The sequence below is a fragment of the Clupea harengus genome, chromosome 1 (assembly GCF_900700415.2).
Source record: "Clupea harengus chromosome 1, Ch_v2.0.2, whole genome shotgun sequence".
Classification (NCBI taxonomy): domain Eukaryota; kingdom Metazoa; phylum Chordata; class Actinopteri; order Clupeiformes; family Clupeidae; genus Clupea; species Clupea harengus.
The window spans coordinates 21839825-21853874 of record NC_045152.1 but is presented as its reverse complement, the minus strand read 5'-3'; the positions used below and the strand labels follow the sequence as shown (position 1 = coordinate 21853874).

Here is a 14050-nt window from a genome sequence, read left to right as displayed (position 1 = left end):
CTCTTTTCTGTGCCTTGTACTATCTCCAAAACTAATGCAATGAATACTACAGTTGGACACAAGCATTTTCTCAGCAGGGCCTCATGTCAATTGCTTCCATTCCAGAATACTGGCTTATCTGCCACAAATGTGCATTTTTAGATATAGGAATACCTGGACCAGCAATGGCTGTGATGTCATTCACTTGCATTAATTTCAAAAACCAGGAATTGTCCCGCTGGGCAGAACCAAGGTAGGTTGAGGAAGTGCTTTAACCCATGTAAATAAATGGGAGTACCTACATTTTGCGTAAGGTCTTGCAGAATGGTTGCATGCCGTTTGGTGATCTAGTTAGTCTGGGTTTAGGTGTATGGTTTCCAGTACTATATGTATAGTTGTATTTTTTTTAAATTATTTTTTTTGTGATTGGTTGAAGTCATTGTCAGTCAACACGCCAGCTAATCGGATCCAATTGTGGAGTCATAACTTGGTTACGTGCCTTCAGCGGTCAATGTCACAAGCAAACTTGTTTAGCTCAATGTTTATGTTTTGTTAATACAGTGAGACAATAGTTTTTATAATTACCAACATGCGTTCACTTTTGGCACCTTGAGGTGGTGTTGGTATTGTATTGATGAGGTGTATGTGTTACAATAGCTAGACAGTGGCGACTCCTAGAGGACGCCTGGCCAGTCCCAGCCTCCTCAGAATTGAATGAACCACAACAACAGGTGGAATACTAGCCTGACGATGTCATACTCATAATTCTAGTCAGAATACGAATTTCCCAACCAAAAAATGTGTGGGCGGGGCTAAATTCGGTCTGGTATCCAGGCTAGTGGAATACACTTCAATGAAGCATTTCAAGTGGTTATATTCCAATTTTAATTAAGTGGCCTACGTCATACTTTATGGTGGGGAAAGCTTTTAAATGCCATATTGTTTTAGGTTTCTCGCACCCTACAGTATGTCAGGCTGCCAAGGGATGCCAGACTTGATTCACGCCCACTTAGCGTCTGTCACAATTATTTAAAAATAGAAAAGTTAACCAATTACCGTTGAGTGTTATACCACGCTGACTGGACTGTGATTGAGAAGTGGCCGTGTAGAGGAGGCTCGGGAATGTATACGATAAATTGTCAGTTGGCTGGCAAGCGACTTCAACCTGCCGCTGTCTTCTCACCAATCGGATCAGGAATGTAAATAGTGGCTGTCTAATATGAGCAGCTAGTAAACTGAATTTCAACCAGAGAATGAGTAGTTTGTCAGAGATCATTGACGTAGTAAGCAATGGATGAACTTTGATTTTTTTGTTGAAAACAATTTCGTTAGGTTGCCATTTGCTAATTAATAAATAATACTAACTGCCTGGGACAAAACAATGCAAACTCGCTGGGACCTTGACGTCACAGGCATTGCTGGTCCAGGTCTTCCTATGTCTATGGTGTAGCACTATACCGGAAGTGTGTAGTTTTTAATGTTAGCATTTTAACACTTCCTGGTTCCAAAGAAAAAATCTGCAAAATGATCAGGTTTTCCGCAATATCGGCGAAAAGAAGGTGTGAGCAGAACAACGGCAGTAGAAAACCTAGGCAAACGGGTTGGTGGTTTAAAATGTAGTCCTTATTTGGTCTTTGGTAACGAACTGTTGTCTTATCTCATAAAAATAAAGATGTTGCTACCGCTAAAGCAGAAAAATAATGGACTACATGTCACTTGCCTCAGTCAACACGAGGGACTCTAAAGTGTCAATGGTTACAGACAACTCATACCCGAAGTTGAAACCAGTTATTAACCAGCTATCATATCCTTAGGTAATCAAAGTGTTTATTTAAGCTGGATTCTGCAATCCTTGATCGGTAAAGCTAGCTATGGTTAGCTTCTGCTCACCTCGTGAAATTGGTGACGCATTGAGCTATGTGACTTGCCTTGTCTGTTACTTTTCACTGGTACATGGTTCATGAACATAATTGAATGTAGGGTCTCTCAAGCAGTTGTTGAACTGCCAGGGGTGTCATCTTATTGATTTTCCAAAACCCTTTTCATTCTCCAGAACGTGCAAAAATGTGAATCCGCCGCATACAAACGGTCACTCCCACAAGAGTAATCAAGTTGACCGGTAGTTTGTATTGTTAGCATTTTAGCACTCCCTATGGAAAAATTAGGTTTTTGCAAAATCTGTGAAAATAAGGTGTGAGTGGAATAACGGCATTAGAAAACATAGGCGTTTAACTCACCCATTTGGTGAATTAAAATGTAGTTGTCAGTGTGTGTTTTGTAACTAGCTGTTGTCTCATAAAAATAAAGATGTTGCCAGAAAAAGCAGAAAAAGAACGGACTACATTGTGTCACAAGCAGCATGAGAGATTCTAGAGTGGTATCCATGGTTATAGACAACTTTCAACTCTTCAAGTTTCTTATGAAAGCTAAAGTAACAGCTCTAGCGCCTAAAACATCTGATTTATTCTATGCAAAAGATTGTGGCTCTCAAATCCTTAGGTAATTGATGCGTTTATATTTAGTTGACTTAAGTTGCCTGTGTGGTTGTACTTGTAAACCCTGATTGGTAAAGTTAGCTATTGCAGTGTACGACTGGTCGCTATTGTTTTGTACTGGACTAAACTGCTGCACGACTTTTATTTCACTGGGACTAGACCGCTTTCTAACACCCAGTGTAGCTCCTTCTGCAAGGAGGAAATCTAGCTTGCATGTATAAGTGCACCACGGTCATGTGATCATTCAAAATGGCCAGAGCAAAATAATCTACGTTAAAAGTCAAACCCCCCTATCCCCATCTCCCTCCATCTCTGTCCCTCACTCCCTTTCTCTCTGCAGTCATTCCAGTCTGAATGTTAGTTTAAGAGATATCTATGTTCATGATCACATGATCACGCTGTCATGCACCACCAAGGCATTTTCATTGTTCAATTGGTCAGGTTGAATGGAGCATGTTTGGTTCACGGCCTAGGTAGGCATGGCTTAAAGGTGCAGCACTACGAAGGTCCAGTCAGAAAAGCCTAATGGTTAGTTTCTGCTTACCTTGTACAAATGGTGACACATTAGGTGAGTGGCTTGCTTTGTAGTCTGTTATTTTTTTGCTGTTAGCAGAGGGATAGCAACAGACATATTTTGGAGATATAATGGGTCTACACAGACACTACTTTCACATGCATTTTATTGAATGTGGGGTCTCTCAAGCAGTTATTTAACTACCACAGCGTTATTTTGTTGATTTTACCACAGAGTTATTATGGCAACTGTCACTTGCACACTCTTTTCACTCGGTGAATAAATAGGGTCTGGCCACGCTCCATTGGGCATTGTTTCCCGTCGTTGCATTCTAATAGGCGTAGACTTTGGGTACATTTTGAAACCATTAGATCAGCCTTTAACTAATCGCCATTGACCACAATGGGTTCGCTATACTTCCTACTTCGCCACTAATGTTACAAACTGGTATATTAACCTTTTCCCAAACCTGTTGGCTTTAAATACACAATGTCTTTGCCCTTGATGAATGAATTTAATTCTCTCCTTTCTACTACTGTTTGCATCACTTCATCTGGTGCTAGCACTGCCGCCATTGTCTTTTGGCTTGTATAGTATGTAACTTAAAGTCAACACAGCATTTTGACAACCCATGGAAGGTATGAATTTGTTGAGTGTAATGGTGAACAGATGTAAGCAAATACATATTATCAGCGAGAAGGCTTCTGATGTAAGGATTGATCAGGATGTAATGAGAACAAATTACATTAGGTAAGTTATAATTGTGCAGATAACAATCAAGTTCGGCCATGTTCTCATCCATGGCAAAGCTGGCGCTTGGTGCCATCTGTTCCACTAGGCCTGACCAAGGACTTTGACCTCAGAGATCACGCCAGCTCCATCTAATTTCCTTTTATTCTGTGAAGGGGGAATTATCACACTTCCTTCTGGTATGTGTGTGACAGACAATGGTGATGGAAATGGAAATTTCTTTTATGACCAAAAAGAAGTGTATCAAATCAAATGCTAGAACAACACTACCACAACCATTTTGATCACACTTCCTTCTGGTATGTGTGTGAGAGACAATGGTGACTTGCATGGTTGTGGTAGTGTTGTTCTAGCATTTGATTTGATACAATTCTTTTTGGTCATAAAGGAAATGCACACATGATTACACTTTCATGGCAGGTACAGTTTCAACCAAGATGTTCTGAAAGGCACTGATTAATAGTGACTTACTCTTTAAATGGAAACGTTTGTGATTTTTCAACCTGAGCCATAGTTTTAGCTATTTTTGGGTCCAAAAATTTACTTAGGACAATAAACGATCGAAATCGATCCAGTATTGAATACATTTTTTATAAATGTCAACCGCATAATGGCTATACAATGTAATCCCATGGTGCAAGCATCTGCGTCTGCAAAGTAAACCGCTTGTTTTCACCACTGACAGGCTCATAATGTTGTTGTAAGTGTCTGACAACATGGATTCCTACAGAGATAGACCTGTCTGTTTACCTCAATAAATGTAACGAAACAGTAGAAAATTACTGTTTTATAGTTTATTTACAGTTGGTTAGGGTTAGGATGAGATTACACTGTATAGGCATTTTGCGGTTGCCAGTAATAGCATTCTAATACTTTTGATTGTGTTTACACTACTGATTGCTGTTATGAAGAGGATAAGTTGTTCACAGCTAATAGGTCAGTGAAAACAGCTCAGAGATGCTTTTGGCTCTAGAAGCCTGTTCCTGCTAAGTCATTACTGTCGATGATGTAGATAAGTTTGTCCTGTTGTATGTTCTCTTTGAGGCCTGTCGCCTTCAGTTGTTTCCCAACACTATTTCCTGTAGCCTCAAAAAGAATGATGTTTTATCATTTTAAAACGGGCTCCAACCATACACCATATCTACCTGACTAAGTTTGCTGTATATATTTATTCATGTATGGGGCTTAAAGAACAAAATAACTATATAATGTTGAAAAAGTGCTAGCTCACAGGAGATGAAAATTCCCTCAAAAATGAGTTTGTTAGTAGAAATTATTTGTCAGTGGGGATTAGTTATTTTTTCACTGATTTTATATTCTGTCCGCTACCAAAGAACAGGTGTCTGAAACCAAACCTTTACCACTGGGCCACATATATGGTCACAAACATTCTCCTGAATCAACGTCATGGTTTAGCGCTTGGAGGGCCCACTGTCCGACACGAGATCATCATAGCACAGTTTTTAAGTTGGGAATATAGTGTAGTATTTAGTTGGCCTCCTGTAGACTCTTATCTGACATGTTGGGCTGTGCTTTGTTTGGGCTGCTGATTCAACAATCATAAAGGCATAAAGATGGGTGACATCATGGGCACACCTGACTACATATCCCTGACTCCCAAACAACAGGAGAACCTTTTATTCCACCCAACCACAGACATGAACCAGCAATGTACAGAGTTGGAGCCCTCAGATGTCTGACAACTGACCCTGTTTGGTCTTACCTGGTCTTGTTTTTCATGTGTGTTCTTTGAACGAATGCATTTCGACCTGTTTTCTCCTCTATGCCTCTCCCTGTCAGCGCATGATTCAGTATTGTTTGAGTTTCTATTTCCCAATGGCTCTGTCGGGCACAAACATTGATTCATTGTTGCCAAACAATAGTCTGTGGGATGAAAGTAGCGTTTTGATTCAAACTCAGGGAGATAATGTCCTAACAAATCAACCAAACAATCATTGTGTCCTTAGACCACCTTTCCTTTTCCATTTATTTTGAGAGCTACATGACTAAATGGTTGGAGGGTTGCTTGTTTTGTTTACCATGAATGCTAATAACAATACTATCTGCATTTGACTGTCACAAAACGTTATACTCTAGACTTCAGAAAAACCACAGAGTAAAACCGCAGTAAGCTACAGTAATACTTATCAATCCTTTTTTATCATTTCTTCTGAAGGTGTTGTTTCATGACTTTCACTGGTTCATAGCAACAGTTTGCACAGGGTGTATCATATCATATCAATTCCCCACTGGCTACAGTAGTTTTGCAATGTCTGAACAGTAACAATGGCTTGTTATGCAGTGAATGTTTTTCATACTATCTTCCAGTGTGTTCATGGTACACATTGTGGATGTCAGATTCCCTAATACACACTGTTCAGAGAAGCAGTATGACATTGAATCACATCTGAGTGTCCATTACCTTCTGCAGTAATGAATACACAAGACTGGCCAGAGCAAAAATGCCAAACAATAATAAAACTAAATTATGTGTCTGACTCCTTGGTGGTTTTGGACATGTGTGTATAATGCTTTCCATTCTTGGTTTTTACCCATTGTTTAGTTATTGCCTTTTAGTGATTGCAACCACTCCAACAACCACTGGGATATGGCACCGGGACTTGACATATTACTGAAATATATAGTATTAGCCAGCTCCAGCCATTTCTGCATGTCTGCATTTTCAGTTTACTCCCACTGCCCTCACTACTTGAAGTGTTAACTAACGTGTTCTCTTGTCTCACACAACTGCTGGCACCATTGGCGTCACCACTCTCCTATACAAAGCAAGATGACTCTCAAAATCCAATCTCTCAAAAGATCATTAAGGTGAAATCCAAGATCTGGTTGTGCCCTATATATAGGACAAATACCTTCTTGCTCCACAATCCATCATGGAGTTTGCATCCAGTGGTATGTATGTAGTTGACGTCACTGAGCCAATCCGGATGATCAAAACATTGTATTGTTCTTCCTTATTCACACCCCTTCTTTCTTTTCAGGGTTTCTACTTTATATTTGCAACTGCTATAGCATACCACTCCCTGATCACTGAAAAGAAAATGACATGGAAGTTTGTAAATGTATTGCTTATATATCTGACCTACCTTCAGACATAGCATTTACTGGTCAAAGTAAATTATATAGTGGATTAAGGCCTCAAATTATTCTATTTAACCTACAGAAATAAATATGGGCACTAAATAAGTGTTCAAAACCAAACTCAAAACATGTTCTCTTGCAGTTGAACAGCACATTTGGCATTGGGGGAGCACCACTGAAAAGTGTGAACTGTTGTGCTTACTTTTTCTTCAACCAGTGTTTCCACCCTGTGCAGAATGGAAGTGTGAATAGATTCCAGTCAAAGTGTAAACTTGTTCAAAAGCAATCAAAAACAAAAAAGTTTCTTTACTCTAAGATTTTACAGGATTACGCATTACGGGAATGGGTTAGGAGGAAATAAAAGAAGTGTGTTTCCTGGTTCGGTATTAAAAGTCAACAAATAGAAAAACAATTAATTTTTGTTCTGATTTAAGTCAAGTGTCACTGAAGGTGACAAATGAGAGGTCTTTACATTTCAATCATTCCACATGGTCCTAACTGAAGTCTGAGAGTGGCATACAAGTCAAGTAGGAGCAATTGTTCAGGCCTATACCATAATGATGTATGTACTGTAACTCTAATAAGACCATGAAAAGAATATATTTACTATTAACTTCATTCTTTGTTTTAAATTTCTGTGTTTTTTTTTTTTTCACTTATAGGTCCAGAAACCGCAAGCAATGTCAAAGAAAACCCTGAAACATACAATCAGGCTACATACTGTACCTTTACATATGATGGTAATATATATATATTATTACATATATATATATATATATATATTACCATCATATGTAAAGGTACAGTATATATATATAGAGAGAGTATATAGAGTATATATATATATATATACAGTACAGTATATATATATATATATATATATATAGAGAGAGAGAGAGAGAGAGAGAGAGAGAGAGAGAGAGAGAGAGAGCGAGAGAGAGAGAGTGAGTATATATAGGCCAAAAGGTTCGGTTAGGGTGAACTTGTCAGAACACCATGTCAGACAGATGTTGTCTATGCCCATACAGGTGTCGGGTAAACTCCAGTAACATGTAATGTTGTAAACATGTAACCAGTCTCATATACTAGATGTCCATGTCCACTCTCATGTACTGAATCCATTCTCATGAACTATATGTCCATATCCATTCTCATGTACTAGAATCCATTCTCATGTACTGTACCTAACAGTTAAGTATGTTCAAATCTGACATGTGGGTTCAGTTTAGATGTGTTCTCAATTATGTATGTAATCTGACAGGTGGGTTCAGTTTAGATGTGTTCTTAATTATGTTTGTAATCTGGTATGCAGAGAGCTGTGGACGCTTGACTGACTCTATTTATTTTGTGAGTGATTGTGTTCCAGTGAAACCTTTGAAACCAATGACCACCTCCCCCCTGACACCAGGAGTGTTGGTTTATTGACTTAATTATGGCATCATAACTGCTATCATACAGGTTCATTGTACCCCTGCAAACTGATTTAGAATCAGTATTCCCTGATACAGTCCCGGTATAAAATATTGTAGACAAAACAACACAAACTGTTTCTGGAGCATCTATTGTAAGTTTGATATTCTTCATGGTCACTGAGCTTTTTGCCTCATTTATTCTGTGAAAGACCATCAGCCCACAGAGACAAGAGGCTGAGCTGGAAACAAAACAAGGATTCCACAGAGAACAGGCAATGTTCTGGATGCTTCCTTAATCAATGGGATTCATCCTGTTTCTATGGTGGCCACTCTCTCTCCTCCTGAAACAAACTCTAAAGACTGGCCCCACAAAAAAAAAGGATAAGAGGACTCTTGCAAATAATTGGCGGGAAAAGATGAACAACAAAAAGGATGAGAACTGTATGTTGTTATGGACAAGGCCTCAGGACTGCCATAAATAAGCGTACTGTTATATAACAGCGTGTTACTGAGGAGAGGTGGTGGAGAGGTAGATACTCTTGTGAAGTAACTCAACCATGAGGAAGAGAACTAAACAGTTCCTCTCACACTACGCACACTGACCTAACTTCCTCCTGAACCTCCGTGAGAAGACCAAACGAGGTCGTCTCCCATTTGCATACAATCTGCCAGTAATATGCCCATCACCAAGTGGAAGCCCATGGTGTTACACAATAAACCCCAATCTCTCTTCACATCTGAGATATTGTAATGAGCCTAGTCCCCCTTGCTCTGCTAACCCGTTACGTTGCGAGTCAGCCGGCATCACTCTGCTGGGCTGCTCAGCCTTCCAGCCCGTCTACAGAGAGTGCTGGTGATATTAGGACACAGCAGACCTCCCATACATTTAAAACTTCAGTAGCTTATTTACTCGCATGCAATGCTAAATCCTAAATCCTAGAATCACGCTGTATGAGTGATCAACCCTTGCCATCATTTTAAAGTAAATGTATCTCACAGTATATTGTGGCAGCCTGTACCAGACCATGAGCAACCATATTTATCATTGGTCAAGAGTAGGTTACTTTCTATGTTCAGACCTTAATTACGATGGCAGTTGGTAAACGGTGGTTTCTAAGCATTAACGTGTGGTTATTAGGATTTTATTCGGCTGCATGGTTTCCACGTGGAGGTCCTGTCAGTGAAATCCCCCTGCTATTATAGTCTACAGAGACCTCAGGCTCACTCCCTTTTCAGTACTGTGCTTGACCCGACCGTATTACTGATATGTTTCATACGTCATGGTCATCAGAGCAGGTTTCAACAAGAATCGATTGAACAATGAATAACTTCCACTATTATTCGTAAACAAGATACAAACTGTATTGTGTGTGTGAGTAATGTAGTTCCTAGAATTCAAGTGTGTTCAAGTATCCAGTAAAGTGGCACTCCTGGGGTCAGGCGGTTGCGAAAGGGCACAGGAGCTGTATTAAAGCTGAGATCTCTGTCCTCTTCCTGGCTAGATTGTTATATATTCCATGTACACAATTTGTAGTCTCCTTTTTGAAATGGTATGGAGGTGTGCCATTGTGGTATCTGGTGCTCATACTGCAGACTCAAATCTAGAGACAGACCAGTGTATTTTACAGGAGTGAAGTTCATTCTCTCTTTGTGACACAACTCTATAATCCCCCATCATAACCGGTTTGGTTTGCATGGATTAGTTATACCTCAGATGCAGCTTTTTCTATTGTGTTGTCTAAATGACCCTATTTGAATTTACAAGGCTTATGATGGTCATATATGAACATCAAAACATGGACTGGCGTCTGGCTGTGAGCACAATTCAATTACATCAACATTTTTGTTAGAATCCATAGCACAGATATCAGATATAGCACAGTTCGCACTTTTCTTAGTTACTTATGCTAAATTGCATACGTTTCGTGGATGTTTTTAATAATCTGTCATTTATCATCACATTTTTTATCATACGGATATGTCATGGCATACCATAAATATCAACAAAACAAAGTTGCCCTTAGGACAGCTTGCCCACTGACGGAAAACCCTGGGTGCTATAGCCAACCTCATAAAAGTGGTAATTACGGATTTATTACGCGGAAGAATTGTGTTCTTATTATAAGGGCTATGTAAACCATCCGATGGGAAGGAAGTTCATAAAAACGTTTACATGTTCGCATTACCCTTGCAGCAACACTCACGTTTGAAATGTGATGAACTATTTAGTATGGAGTCTGAAAGCTGGACGAGGATCACTTCTAGCATGTTCGTACATATCGTCACCTTCCCAAAATAAATGCCTAAGTCATTTTTTTACGAAAATGACTTTTTTTGCCTAAATCATCTCCTCATGATGCTGGCAACCTCTGGTAAAATCGCCCACATCCTCAGTTGAACACATCATGTGATTCTACGCCTGTAGTATAATGGCCTATGTCAAGAGTGTGAATTAGGCAGTTTTATTTTGCCTAAGGCAAAAGACAATATGACCTAGGCAAATGTACAAGCTTTTCAAAATTAATTTTACAAGCTTTATTGTTGACAGAGTTGAAGGTTTAAAATGGCAAAAAGTCAAAAAGGCATGTTCAAAAAATTGCATACGTCATTTATTCCTCTTGTTGTGTTACATAATTGACATACATTGTTGACATACAAAAGTCATCTTTTGTCATAACCTTTTGAGTGAAATTGTCAATAAATATCACATATTAATTTTTTGGTTAAGTTTTTTTGTGTTTTCTGAAAAACCTGAAAAAATTACTCAGGCAATTATTTTAGGAAGGTGAAGATATGTTCACACACACACACACACACACACACACACACACACACATCAAAGAAGTCTAAAATTAGACACTCATACTTGTAGTTGGTTAGGCAACGCACAGGTCGTCCGCGAATGCCCGCCCCTATACAACCAAGGAGGGGCAGAGCGCATTAAATGCGCCGGCAGCTGATCGCTCCTACTTTTTCCCACCTGTAGCTTCCACGCTCTTCAAGCAGACATTCGGCGACCGCTTTTCGGCGCGGTAACAGTTCTTCCCAGAAATCGTCTTTGTTAAACAGTCTTTCTAACGGAACCCAAAAGTGGAAGTGGGACATCATGACATTACTGCATAAACTTCTCGTCTTGTCGTGGCTTGTTGGGTCAGGTAAGGTAGTTTTGACCTACCGCTCACTGGCTATTGTGTAACGTTCGTTTTACAATGAATTCAGTCAAAACAAAATATGAGTAATTTTGTTTCGTTGTGTTAATTTGTTTTGAATTGATTCATTGTGCTATGATAGCCTGGTATGTAGCTACTGTGCAACGTTAACAGATCAACTCAGAGAATATGTCACGGTCAACTGGCTCATACTGAATAGTTTTGATACAAATGTTCTTCCTCTGAAGAATAAAGTGCGTTTACCCTTAGAGGTCCATGTGGATATGGAGGTAATCCAGATATTGCTGAGACCGAGGACCATTGTAAAATGTTAAAGGAGCTTAGTGTCCGTGTTCAGATCAGAATCTGCACAAGCCAGCTGGCCACAGCAAGTCGGTGGTTTGTTTGCAGAAGTTGCCACAGTACCACTGCGTCCATAGGTGGTTATTAAAGTCTTACATAAGACGTCAACAGGGTACATAAGTTTGAGGGGAGCCTCGAGTGATGGGTAGCTTATTGGAGACTGAGTCATTTGGGGTCACTAACGCATACATGGCATGTGTGTGTGAGTCAGGGTTGGGTGGGGGTTAAATTTAATTCTTGGGAGCTACCAGACGAGTTGCTCCCATTTCACAATCATTACTGCTATTCTTATAGCCTATTGTATCACCTGCAAGTAAACAGCTTACCGTTATGGAAGGGGTGCCAACATTTTAGCCATGTTAATCCTTTGCTGTTCTTCTGTAGCCTGACATGAGAGACTCAAGTATGTCTCTGAATGATTCTGGTGCGATAACCTATGGATGATGTGGATTATATTGTACTATTTAACAAACTCTCTGTAAGTCTTGACACCAGAAGAACGATTCCCTAAGAATTATATGCACAGGTATACAACGTGGTCTCAAAGGTTGAGAGGATTGTGGGAGGTTTTGTGGAGGCAAGAGACCTCACACATGTTTGAGCAGCTGATTGGCTCAGACGTGGGGTCGCTACCAGGAAGTTACCCCACAGGACCCTCTAATAATCACTCACCCCTACGGCATTCTGAGGTCTAAGGGCAGTGCTAGCGTGTTAGGAAAGAGTCGGGTGGGGTGGTTGGGGGAAGCATGATGCACTATGAGCTTTATCTGGGGGTGCGTGTTCTCCATAAAGTGGTCCTCTGGCTGTTTAATGATGTTGGAACTAGTGTGTGTGTGTGTGTGTGTGTGTGTGTGTGTTTGTGTGTGTGTGTGTGTGTGTGTGTGTGTGTGTGTGTGTGTGTGTGTGTGTGTGTGTGTGTGTGTGTGTGTGTGTGTGTGTGTGTGTGTGTGTGTGTGTGTGATTATATGCATATAAAGTATATGTTGTGGTATGTAGTATGTGCTACAGCTGTTTTATGTCAGACATAACAAACTGTCTTTAGCATTTATGCCATCAATTAAGTGTATGCAGGTCTGTGTTGCTTTTACACAGCAGGGGAGAGAGCAACACAGAGTATAGGAGAGAGGGAGAGTGGGAGAGATAAAGAGGGAAACTCCAGATGTGTTGACTGCATGTGTTAATAGCAGGACACAAAGTTCTGCAGGAGAAATGGGTGGCCTGAAGGTTCACTGCCCTCTTCTCCACAGTCTGGCGCCTTGAGTATAGTCAGTCGCCTGGTGACCACGATAAGTGAGAGAGCAGGAGGGAGGGAGGGAGAGAGAGAATGAAAACATGAGCTCACATCTGTCATGTCTTTCTGTGTGGAGCTGCTGAATTGTTGGTGGGTGAGTTATGGAGTTGCAAGGGCAGGCAGACTGTGCCAGGAGACTGGAGGTAGTAGGAGAGTGCATTCCCCCTCTCCAACACACACACACACACACACACACACACACACACACACACACACACACACACACACACACACACACACACACACACACACACACACACAGAGACACGCACACACACACACACACATCCTCTTAAGCAGAACCACTTATCTCATCTCCCAGCCCCTACAACTGCATGTATGCATGTATGTGTGTGTGTGTGTGTGTGTCTGTCTGTGTATGTGTGTGTGTGTGCATGTCTGTGTTTGTGTGTGCCCGTGTGTGTATTGATGGCCCTGTAGAGGCTGAACGAGAACGGTAGAAGTAGCGGGCTTGTTTGTCTCTGTGTCAGAGTGCATTCTAATGCCAGACATGCTTTAGTGAGCCTAATCTGCTTGTCCACGAGTTTGCGCACACACTCGTGTGTAACTATGTGTGTGCATGAGTGTGTGTGTGTGTGTGTGGGTTGTGGTTGTTCTCATTTATTCCATTTAGTAGGCACCAAGAGACTATCAGGAGTAGAAAGCAGCAGTCCCAGAGCAGACTGTAGTAGTCTCTGCCACTTGCCAGCTAGTTCACCCTGACCTCCATCAATCTGTCCTCCTCTGTCTTCTGCTTTCTTTTCTTATCTGCCCTTTATTGCTGTAAGTTTCCACTGCATTTATCACCTATTCCCTCCCTCTCTTTCTGTCCTCCTCCTACTTATTAGCCATCTCTCTCTTCCCCTCCCTCCCTCCCTCTCCATTTCTTTCTCTCACTCCCTCCCCCTCTCTCTCTCTCTCTCTCTCTCTCTCTCTCTCTCCCTCTGCCCCCTCCACTCTGTTGTATCCCGTTGGATTAGGGCTGCTCTTAGGGA

At 40.7% G+C, this 14050-nt stretch overlaps 1 protein-coding gene across 5 annotated transcripts in view; it reads left to right on the top strand.

Annotated features, from left to right (window-relative positions):
- The first annotated feature begins 11205 nt into the window (after positions 1-11205).
- si:ch211-198m17.1 (mucin-5AC) overlaps positions 11206-14050 on the top strand; it is a 20532-nt gene continuing 17687 nt past the window's right edge. For 4 of the 5 annotated variants that reach the window (XM_031571343.2, XM_031571334.2, XM_031571329.2 and 1 more), the window contains exon 1: positions 11207-11407. In XM_031571343.2, the coding sequence (XP_031427203.1) occupies positions 11359-11407 (49 nt within the window). In that variant the 5' untranslated portion in view covers positions 11207-11358. Of the gene's footprint in view, positions 11408-14050 lie in introns of all 5 variants that reach the window. The other variant, XM_031571322.2, reaches the window with a different exon arrangement.